Source organism: Oncorhynchus clarkii, chromosome 18 (assembly GCF_045791955.1).
Source record: "Oncorhynchus clarkii lewisi isolate Uvic-CL-2024 chromosome 18, UVic_Ocla_1.0, whole genome shotgun sequence".
Taxonomy (NCBI): Eukaryota; Metazoa; Chordata; class Actinopteri; order Salmoniformes; family Salmonidae; genus Oncorhynchus; species Oncorhynchus clarkii.
In genome coordinates, this window is record NC_092164.1 from 4,160,325 (window position 1) to 4,171,625 (window position 11,301).

The following is an 11,301-nucleotide window of genomic DNA, read 5'->3' on the forward strand; positions in this document are numbered from 1 at the left end:
AGAGGGTGTGGCTCTCCCTTTTCTTCCTAGTGTCCTACTCTGCCAGCACCTCACCTGAACAGATGTGTTTTTCACCTCCAGATCTCACCTGGAAATTCAACCATCTCTGTCCAGACAGTGGTCGTTCTGCTTCATTTGACCTCTCTCTTTTATATAGCTTCTAGGAAGAGCATTTAACATATAGTTAATGGAGTGCTGCTTGTACAACCAATACGTTACCTATGCATTGTATCATAATGAAACCTTAAATATTAAACATGTATTCAAATCCATAAAGACAACAAGTTCAAACACCCTCTATATTTATTCTCTATCATTTCCAAACTCATTAGATAACAGAAAGATAAGGTATGGTATTGCAGAGTCAACATGTTTTCAGGGGGGGGGGGGGGGGGGTCATTGTAGTGGACTCCCCTATTTTGGCTTTTGCCACAATCCTGAAGTCTTGAGCTTGTTACAACCCTATGAATGGCTCCATCCTCCCCAAAGTTCCCTTCATTGACAATACGCAGCTACTTCACTCTGGGTGTCGTTCATTAAGTAGAGCATTGAGATGTTTAGAATCATTTTGGTACGTTTCTATCTCAACTGGCTGCCTGCCAGCCAGGCAGAGAACCGCTTCCAATTTACAACAACGTTCTCTCGACTCCAATTCTGAGATTATGAACATGGTCACCTCGCTTTGAGAAGGAAATAGGGTGGCCTTGTCTCCTCTACCGTCACACACAGGGACATTTGGCCTCTGCTGTCTGTAGGTACTCACACACAGGGACATTTGGCCTCTGCTGTCTGTAGGTATTCACACACAGGGACATTTGGCCTCTGCTGTCTGTAGGTACTCACACACACAGGGACATTTGGTCTCTGCTGTCTGTAGGTACTCACACACAGGGACATTTGGCCTCTGCTGTCTGTAGGTATTCACACACAGGGACATTTGGCCTCTACTGTCTGTAGCTCTTCACAGTGACACGCAGGGCCAAGTGACCGTCCAAAAACACACATTCTGACCCATCTTTAAAATAGCTGCCAGAAGAAAGTCACACAAAATAAGAAAATATAACTACAAATAAGTAAAGTACAAAACACACACACACACACACACACTCTCCCCTGGGAGCTGTATAGGAAGTCATTTCACTGTCATGTCAATGACACACCACTACTGTTCATGATGTTAAATACTGTAATACAGCCACACAACGCAGATCTCAGGTTTCTGGAGGGAATCTTTCTGTGGCCGTGTATCAGTTCACTCAAGAAACAACAACAAAAAACTAGTTTGGCATGAGAAAGATCCCCATTTCCTGTAACGGGGAGGCGGGCTGAAGAGGAGCACGTTGTGGAGATTATACTCATAGTAATCACAGCTTCAGAAAGAGAGAGAAATAAATTAAATTCCCACAAAAGGCATTATACAGTCATAGTGTCAGCAAAGACTACGTTTCCCAGAAGGCCATTGCGTTGGTGAGCTCTGTGCATTCTGAAGGCAGTTGAGGAAGGAGAAGCAGGGGCCTCCTCGTAGATAGCTTGGTGGGGTGGAGGGAAGGCCTGAGATGGAGCTGGAGGAAGGGAGAGAGACTTGTTCATGGGACATGGGCTGCATGCATTCCAAATGGCACTATTCCCTACACAGTGCACTACCTCTGTGCCAATATGGCCGTGGTCAAAAGTAGTTCAGTATATTGGGTATAGGAAGCCATTTGGAACACAGCTGGTTAGTCATCAGACTGGGCTGTTAAGAGTTGGCCGAGTGAGAAACTACTGATTTAATCATTGTCGTCGTAGTCTTCGTCATCCTCTTCCTCGTCTGCCATGTAGGACACAGGGGTGTGGCCTCGCGAGGCGCTGTAGTGTGAGTCGTTGGAAATGGACGCCACCGTGCCATCGGAGCTACTGAATATACAGCAGGAAACAGAAGATGGAATTAGTTAAGACCTGCCTGTTACATCACTTCCTGTACATCGAAAAAAAAAAAGAGCTCAGAAAGAAAGATCATAGAGTTGGATAGAGGGCACACTTGAAACAAAGCCTGTTGTAGCATGGGAAGCACCACCGAGGGCTTCCACCCTCCAGACAGGGAAATGAGCTCTGAAGTACATCTCTATAGAAGAGATTCACCTTGTGTGACGGCGTCCTCCTCCGTTTGTAGACGAGGCTCCTGTGATGTAGACGTTGCTTATTGGACCCGTGGCCATTTCTGGAGGGGGGAGGGGGGGATTATAATAAAATACAATTTCTACCGCCTCCTTTACACAGTCCTAGCCCAAGTATATCAGGCTGAACAGGGTGCCCTGTGGGAACCAGCCATACTGACCTGTAACATAGGGCTCCAGGGCTCTGGGCACCAGGGTGCTCTGTGGGAACCAGCCATACTGACCTGTAACATAGGGCTCCAGGGCTCTGGGCACCAGGGTGCTCTGTGGGAACCAGCCATACTGACCTGTAACATAGGGCTCCAGGGCTCTGGGCACCAGGGTGCTCTGTGGGAACCAGCCATACTGACCTGTAACATAGGGCTCCAGGGCTCTGGGCACCAGGGTGCTCTGTGGGAATCAGCCATACTGACCTGTAACATAGGGCTCCAGGGCTCTGGGCACCAGGGTACCCTGTGGGAGACAGCCATACTGACCTGTAACATAGGGCTCCAGGGCTCTAGGCACCAGGGTACCCTGTGGGAGACAGCCATACTGACCTGTAACATAGGGCACCAGGGTACCCTGTGGGAGACAGCCATACTGACCTGTAACATAGGGCTCCAGGGCTCTGGGCACCAGGGTACGAGCTTCCTTCAGGTCCTCTGGTGAACACTGGCCCACCTCCAGACCACAGGCCAGACCCATTCTCTTCAACACCTCAATGTCATCATGGATCTCAAACATGTTGTCAAAGTTGAACAGGTACTCAAACCTGGAGGGGGGGCAGGAGAGACAGGGGGGGGGGCAGGAGAGACAGGGGGGAGGGCAGAGGCAGGAGAGAGGGGAGGAGGCAGAGGCAGGAGAGAGAGAAGGGGGGGAGGGCAGAGGCAGGAGAGAGGGGAGGAGGCAGGTATGATTAGATGAGGTTTGGTGTTGAATTTGAAATCACCCCCATGTCCCAACCTCCAAGCATCACCCCCATGTCCCAACCTCCAAGCATCACCCCCATGTCCCAACCACCAAGCATCACCCCCATGTCCCAACCTCCAAGCATCACCCCCACGTCCCGACCTCCAAGCATCACCCCCATGTCCCAACCCCCAAGCATCACCCCCATGTCCCAACCCCCAAGCATCACCCCCATGTCCCAACCTCCAAGCATCACTCCCATGTCCCAACCTCCAAGCATCACCGCCATGTCCCAACCATCACTCCCATGTCCCAACCTCCAAGCATCACTCCCAACCTCCAAGCATCACTCCCATGTCCCAACCTCCAAGCATCACTCCCATGTCCCAACCGCCAAGCATCACTCCCAACCTCCAAGCATCACCCCCATGTCCCAACCTCCAAGCATCACCCCCATGTCCCAACCTCCAAGCATCACCCCCATGTCCCAACCTCCAAGCATCACCCCCATGTCCCAACCTCCAAGCATCACCCCCATGTCCCAACCTCCAAGCATCACCCCCATGTCCCAACCTCCAAGCATCACCCCCATGTCCCAACCTCCAAGCATCACCCCCATGTCCCAACCTCCAAGCATCACTCCCATGTCCCAACCTCCAAGCATCACTCCCATGTCCCAACCTCCAAGCATCACTCCCATGTCCCAAGGTGTCTCAAAGGGAGTTGGGACATGAATATAACACACAGGAGTGAAACAGGACTAGAGTAATTGTGTGTGTATTCCTGAGTCTCTGGTCTCTTACTTGTCGTTGGAGATGCTGCAGTCGATGACGGTCCTCTTGGAGGTGTTGATGATGATGAAGGGCAGGTTGATGACAGAGTTTGGGGGCGGAGCCCTGCCCGCTTGCTGCTCCGCTGTACGATTCCGCTGCACCAGGCGCTTGAACGCTATTTGCTGCACCGAGACATTCACACAACGTTGTGATACCGCTCAGTCAACGTCGTTGAGATGACATTCAGGCAACGTTGAAGCCACCAGCAAGACCGGGTGAGCGTCTTCTAATAGGCGTGTATGTTCCCACAGTGAAGGGGGTGTTTACCTGTAGAATGAGCTCCTGAAGCTGAGACTGTTTCTGGTTGATCCTCTCTAGTCGTCTCTGTCTCTCCACCTGACAATGACAGGAATACATCAAGCTCTGACCCTCCCGATCTCTTACACCTCCGGGCTCTGACCCTCCCGATCTCTTACACCTCCGGGCTCTGACCCTCCCGATCTCTTACACCTCCGGGCTCTGACCCTCCCGATCTCTTACACCTCCGGGCTCTGACCCTCCCGATCTCTTACACCTCCGGGCTCTGACCCTCCCGATCTCTTACACCTCCGGGCTCTGACCCTCCCGATCTCTTACACCTCCGGGCTCTGACCCTCCCGATCTCTTACACCTCCGGGCTCTGACCCTCCCGATCTCTTACACCTCCGGGCTCTGACCCTCCCGATCTTACACCTCCGGGCTCTGACACTCCTGGGCTGAGTTGGTGGGCAGGCCGATCCACCTGATCTCTTACCTCCAGGCTCTGACACTCCTGGGCTGAGTTGGTGGGCAGGCCGATCCACCGGATCTCTTTCTTCTCTTTAGAGATGATGTTCATGGCCATGAGCACGTTGAGCGCGTCGTACACACGCCGTCGGATGTTCTTCTGGTCATAGGAATGCTGCGGAGGGGAGAGAGAGACAGAGCTGCTGTCGTTTCCCCAATGGCTCTCTATTCCCTTTATAGTGCACTACTTCTGACTCGGGGCCCATTAGGGCTGTACAGAACCAGTGTGCATCTTGGACTCGGATTGGGCTATTTGTTGTACGGATGAAACCCTGGTCTGATGGTTTTTGATTGGCTGTGTTTCTCACCGAGTCGCCGGGCGAGAGGAGGGTGTCGTTGGCGCTGAACTCTGCCACGAGCTCGTCAGCCACCTCATTGTAGGTAGTTACTCCCTTCTTCTGCACCTTCTCACACACCTTCATGGAGAAATGCCTAAGACCCTTCCCGTTCTTATCCCCCTTCTTACCAGTACCACGCTTCCTGGAACACAGGCAGAGCAGGAGTTTGAGAGAAGAAGGCAGAACAGGAATTTGAGAGAAGACAGAGCAGGAATGAGAGAAGAAGTCAGTCAGTGCAGGAGTTTGAGAGAGAAGAAGTCAGTCAGCGCAGGAGTTTGAGAGAGAAGAAGAAGTCAGTCAGCGCAGGAGTTTGAGAGAGAAGAAGAAGTCAGTCAGCGCAGGAGTTTGAGAGAGGAGAAGAAGTCAGAGCAGGAGTGACCGCTATCCGCCAGTTGAGTATGGCTGATGTAGAGATAGAGACTAGGAAGAGAGAAGTTCCTTCATACAGTGCCTTCAGAAAGTATTCACACCCCTTGTTGTGTCACTGATCTACACACACACACACACACACACACTACCCCATCATGTCAAAGTGGAATTATATTTTTAGAAATGTTTTAAATGAAATCTGAAATGTCTTGAGTCAATAAGTATTCAACCCTTTTGTTATGGCAAGCCTAAATATGTTTAGAAGTAAAAATGTGCTTAATAAGTCACACAAGTGAGCAATAATAGTGTTTAACATTTATAAATGACTACCTCATCTCTGTACCCCACACATGCAATTATCTGTAATGTCCCTTAGTCGAGCAGTGAATTTCAAACAGATTCAACCACAAAGACCAGGGAGGTTTTCCAATGTCCTGAATACAAAGTGTTATGTTTGGGGCAGATCCAACTCATCACTGATTTTCACTTCATATTTTCAAGTATGGTGGTGGCTGCATTATGTTATGGGTATGCTTGTCATCGGCAATGACAAGGGAGTTTAGGATAAAAATAAAACAGAATACAGCTATAAGCACAGGCAAAATCCTAGAGGAAAACCTAGTCTGCTTTCCAACAGACACTGGGAGACAAATTCACCTTTCAGCAGGACAATAACCTAAAACATAAGGCCAAATTTACACTGGAGTTCCTTACCAAGAAGACATTGAACGTTCCTGAGTGGCCTAGTAACAGTTGACCTAAATCTTGAAAATCTACGGCGAGACTTGAAAATGGCTGACAGAGCTTTTTTTAAAGAACAAATGGGCAAATATTGTACAATCCAGGTGTGTAAAGCTTCTACAGACTTATTACCCAGAAAGACTCACCGCTGTAATCTAGAGGGGGGTTGAATTGAATAATTATCTAATCAAGATATATCGGATTTTATTTTCCATCAAAAAAATTGTATAAATAATTTCCCCCACAATATTTTGTGTAGATCATTGACAAAAAGCAACAATTTGACCCAAATGTACTCCTACATTGTACTCCTACATTGTACTCCTACATTGTACTCCTACATTATACTCCTACATTATACTCCTACATTGTAGCAACAAAACTGGGGAAAAGCCCAGGGGTGTGAATACTTTAATGTAGTGACATGTCACTCTCTTAACGAGAGAGAGAACTTTCCCAAGAAGTCAGCCAGCCTCCTTGCTGAGAATTGACCTAAAGCTGACCATAACGACCAGCTGACCATAACGACCAGCTGACCATAACGACCAGCTGACCATAACAACCAGGTGACCATAACGACCAGCTGACCATAACCAGCATGAGGAGTGTTTGTATACAATTGTGTATGTGTCTTACCCGGTGGACCAGGGAGAGGCATCAGGGGGCTGGCTCTGTGGTCTGTACTGGGTACTGGGTGTGTGAGGGCTGCCCATCACTAACCCCCCTGACCCACTGGGCCTCTGAGGGGTACCCATCACCTGAGACAGAGGGAGGGACAGTTACCATGCAGACATAACATTTAAAATAGCAATAAATGAAAGAAATTAAAATGTATGTGCTTCTTTCAAAGCACTGAGGAGCGATCTATATAGCATATATCTACACCATACTAGAAGCTATGGCGGCTAGCCAGATCAACATATCGTGGCTGGGGTCTAGATCTCTCTATAGAACTAGGGTTTCTATGTCTATGCATCTCTAGCTGAACCCTGAGCTCTGGGGCTCATAGGATGATCATGTCGATGAGGAGTTCTTATTATAATCCCGCTGACTGAAGGGTTTGTGATTAGCTTATGCACACAGGTCACACACACATGCACACAGGTCACACACACACACAGGTCGTCCTGCCTTGTTCAAAGTTAGTATGAAGGCTTTATCGCCAGGGAGACATGGGAAGCCCAGTGCTTCCCTAGTAACAGGAGTAGAGGGGCCCTCAGACAGGAGGAGAGGGGCCCTCAGACAGGAGGAGAGGGGCCCTCAGACAGGAGGAGAGGGGCCCTCAGACAGGAGGAGAGGGGCCCTCAGACAGGAGCCCTCAGACAGGAGGAGAGGGGCCCTCAGACAGGACGAGGAGGAGAGGGGTTCTTAGAAGTGGTAGTGTTGTGTCTCACCATGTGTGGGGCGATGTTGACGTTGGAGGGCCCCAGGGTTTTGGGAAGCAGTTGTTTCCCCACAGAGAGAGACTGTGGGTGGACTGTCACCAGGGACAGGACACCTGGAGGGACAGGAAGAACACTTATAACACCAGGGGTGCATCCCAAATAGCACCCCATTCCCTATATAGTGCACTACTTGAGATTGGGTTGTCAAGGTACCAGTATCACCATCACACCAGATTACCCATTGGAGAAAAAAAAAACATGAATTAGACTGAACTCCATAGTCGTATAAAAAAAAAACAGCTTTATGTAAAATTGTGGGTGATATAGTTTGCTGAATGAATAAATGGGACTCCAGGTGACAACATAATGCTGTTGGTTTCTAACAGAAGGACATTTTTCCTCAAGAAATTAAAACTGCTTGATGTTTTGTTTCCTTGCCACAGAAGTACCGCGCCAATACTAATTGAGATCCGCTCCCTGGAATCACTTACGACGTGATTGGCCACAGAAAGAATGTCTCAATAGGGGGCAACACTGCCCTCCTCTGTTAGTTAGGCGAGAGTCACAGCCTGCCATCAACTCCCATCCTGCAGGAGGAGCGGCTGATTATCATAATGCTTCTAGCGTTTCTCTAGTACAGCCACCCCTGTCCAAGTCTTACCCCTCCCTGCCAGTGTTCACCAGTGTGCAGTCCACCTATACTAAAATAACTAGGGGAAACCCTGGGTGCTGTGGCTACCTACCTTTGCTGGGACTGAGGTTCTGGTTGTAGAAAACCTTCATCTCTCCGTTGGCACCGATCACAGCCGCCTAAAGACCACAATGTTCTGTTATGGCCACACCAACCACACTGTCACCATGGAAACACCAGGAGCTTACAAACTTCTCTAGATTCTCTTCTCCTCACCAGTTGTCTTTATACTAGACTGGAGCTAGGAGGTGCTGCTGGACCGAGGTCAATGGATTACTAAATGTGTTTACTGGGAGTGTGTTGCTCCATTTCCACGGCAACCTGAGTGAACAATTGAGCATCGATCTGTGTACACTAGAGTTTGAGGACCTCCGCGATCATCTTGAACTGTGTAGGTGGGTGGACACTAGTCCAGTGTTTCCCAAATGGTGGAGCATAAACCACTAGTTACTATGAATGGAAGGAGATGGTCAAATAATGTTTAAAGTTGTTTGTCAGATGATAATTGCACACCAGCAAGCAACTAAAATCAGGAAGTATCAACAACCACTTGGTATGGTGAGACCCACCACTGCTAAATCAGGAAGTTGATAAGGTCTTCAAAGCAACTTAGCCTGTACCACTCAAACCACAAAGGGAAGTTAATCAATCTAGTTGTGTGTTCTGCCCTGAAACAATGCTCTAAAACTGGATCTGGATGGTCAGAGAAGAAAAAAGTTCCACTGTAGAATTAATACTCATTCTAATTGTATTGTATTATATTACACTATAACTCTGGCCCAGAACGACAGGTTGCACGCTATCACTCTGGCCCAGAACGACAGGTTGCACGCTATCACTCTGGCCCAGAACGACAGGTTGCACGCTATCACTCTGGCCCAGAACGACAGGTTGCACGCTATCACTCTGGCCCAGAACGACAGGTTGCACACTATAACTCTGGCCCAGAACGACAGGTTGCACACTATAACTCTGGCCCAGAACGACAGGTTGCACACTATAACTCCGGCGCAGTACTACAGGTTGCACTGTATAACACTGGCCCAGAACTCACATCCATTGCCATGATATCAGCTCCTATGTGTGGGAGATGAAGTCTTCTAGAAGGTTTCTTTGGGATGTTCAGCAATTGCTTCCCTAAAGCAAAATGTGGAAAGGGAGGGGGGGAGAGATGCCTCCAGTTCAGTGTTATAAAACTAAGATTGTAGAAGAAATGCAGAATGGATTGTAGATATTGCATTGTAGACGGGCTAAACTGTTTCTGTTTAACTTTATTTTACAAGGTTGGAATAGACTGGCTTTATCCCCTGAGGGATTCAAACCACAACACTCCACTAGGCCGCATGGAAGCTTTGGAAACAACTTGGTTTCAACATACAACATAAATCGGTCTCCACACTCAGTTAATGCCAACTATGGGCCATTGAGAACAGAACATAGGCCTAACCGCGTAAATACAACAATGAACGACAGAAGGTTCCCATAGACGGACAGGGGAAGCACAACAGCAGCTATTTGGATCCAGAAGCTGACTACGCATTAGTCTACATGCAATCATACATGTTTCGCAGCTTGGGCTAGATATATTTAGCAAGAAAGTTAGGTGAACCACCATTGTACATGTTTAAATCACGAGTATTAACAACCATCAACTAGTTACCACGACCTTTCTCACTCGTTGTTCTTGATCCGCAACTCCCAGTTACTGCAGCCAGATGAGGTCGAAATGAACCTCCAAACAGGAAACTAGCTAAAACTAACGTTAGCGAAGCAAACAAACTAGCAAGTTAACACAAACGTTTCAGAGTCCTAGATCAAAGGTTTTCAATTAGCTAGTTACCTGCATCTTTACAAAGACAAAGTAATTGAACGAATGACTTGTAGCCAAGATGGTTGCTTGGCAAGCTTGACAGATGGCTAGCTAGCATGTTGTTTGTCCTAAAGTTAGCACGCAACATGCTAGTTCGTTCTGCCTGTCGACACAGGCTATTTATTGGTTAACGTTAGCTCATCGCAACGATAGTTGTTTGAATTAATAGCCAGTCAGTTAACGTTAAGGTTATTGTTTGATAAAACCGCTTTTCGGTTCGACATTCATTAGTTAGTAACGATAATGTGGACAATAATGTTTTATTTACGGTAGAGTGCACTCACTAGAGGACGTTAACTACCTGCTAGCTAGAAGCCGAGTCAGCCATTTTTGTAGCCAGCTAGCTAAAAAATTGAGAAATATATTTTACATTTTGTACTCCTAGCAGGCTAAGTTCGCTACCTTACCTATGGGTAGAAATGTGATTGAATGACATGCCACAAGTCAAACTTATTTCGATTTTGCTTAGCTAAACGGCTTCGAGTGGCCTCTGCATTTGATCGATAGCGTTAGGTGCAACAGTCATACATTTGATGGACAGTGACGTTAGCTAACGTACGCTAGTTAACTACTTCTACTCCACTGAAACTGAAACCCAGCGAAATAAAAACGTAATTGCTCAGCGTACAAAATGTAACTAACTCTAATACTTCATCAATAAATCAATTAAGTTGGAAGAATGAAAGTCACTTTTCTGATTTTATCTCCCGAGTCAGCTGTTAGCATTTGTCCCAAACTCCGACTGAGATCTCCGGCTGCTGAGCTTCCAGAGTTGTGCGACTCCAAACTGAGCTTGGCGGTGTCTGAAATGTGAAAGAAACTATTGGACACGCACAAAGTAAACGTCATCACGCGGGAAGTATAGACCACACCTACATAACGATATCAAAACATTTCATTGGACGAGACAGACAATATTCAAATATAACATTATAAAAACAGGACATCTCCTCCCTAACCAATAAACCAATCTTTTAATAAATAACGACATTTTTTAATTAAATAAGGTACAACTTTTGTATTTTGTTGAATATTAAACAAACTCCAACCTAACACAACATAATGTAAAATGGGAATTTATTGTGCTTGGAATGACCCCCTTATTTCCATTTTAACATTTATACATAATCTAACTATAACTGGCCTAATAAATACAATGCAATATCTTTATTTCTCCCTTGCATGATGTATTAGCAGGAAGTCTTCTAGTTGTCTTTTCTTCCAGTCGGGCTACAGTACAGTACACCATAAAACATATAGGA

At 47.2% G+C, this 11,301-nt stretch overlaps 1 protein-coding gene across 4 annotated transcripts; it reads right to left on the reverse strand.

The window, feature by feature from the left end:
- Positions 1-285: 285 nt before the first annotated feature.
- On the reverse strand, positions 286-10,861 carry LOC139372880 (transcription factor Dp-1-like). 4 transcript variants are annotated; one of them, XM_071112734.1, is made up of 13 exons: positions 10,730-10,861; positions 9,224-9,306; positions 8,222-8,288; positions 7,488-7,591; positions 6,730-6,851; positions 4,954-5,125; positions 4,614-4,760; positions 4,148-4,216; positions 3,851-4,002; positions 2,744-2,910; positions 2,122-2,200; positions 840-1,896; positions 286-758 (listed from the first exon to the last, which is right to left on the reverse strand). In XM_071112734.1, the coding sequence occupies exons 2-12, from the start codon at positions 9,233-9,235 to the stop codon at positions 1,770-1,772; spliced, it is 1,218 nt and encodes a 405-aa protein (XP_070968835.1). In that variant the 5' UTR covers positions 9,236-9,306; positions 10,730-10,861; the 3' UTR covers positions 286-758; positions 840-1,769. The 4 variants fall into 4 exon arrangements, with proteins under 4 accessions (XP_070968835.1, XP_070968836.1, XP_070968837.1 ...); XM_071112735.1 differs by lacking the exon at positions 10,730-10,861 and adding an exon at positions 10,010-10,048; XM_071112736.1 differs by having other exon boundaries at positions 286-1,896.
- Positions 10,862-11,301: the final 440 nt, after the last annotated feature.

Coding starts and splice junctions, on each gene's coding strand:
- LOC139372880 (XM_071112734.1), bottom strand. Junction 4,761..4,953: donor TCCTCTCGCCCGGCGACTCG/GTGAGAAACACA, acceptor TCCCCTCCGCAG/CATTCCTATGACCAGAAGAA. Junction 2,911..3,850: donor TGCAGCATCTCCAACGACAA/GTAAGAGACCAG, acceptor CCCCCCCTCCAG/GTTTGAGTACCTGTTCAACT.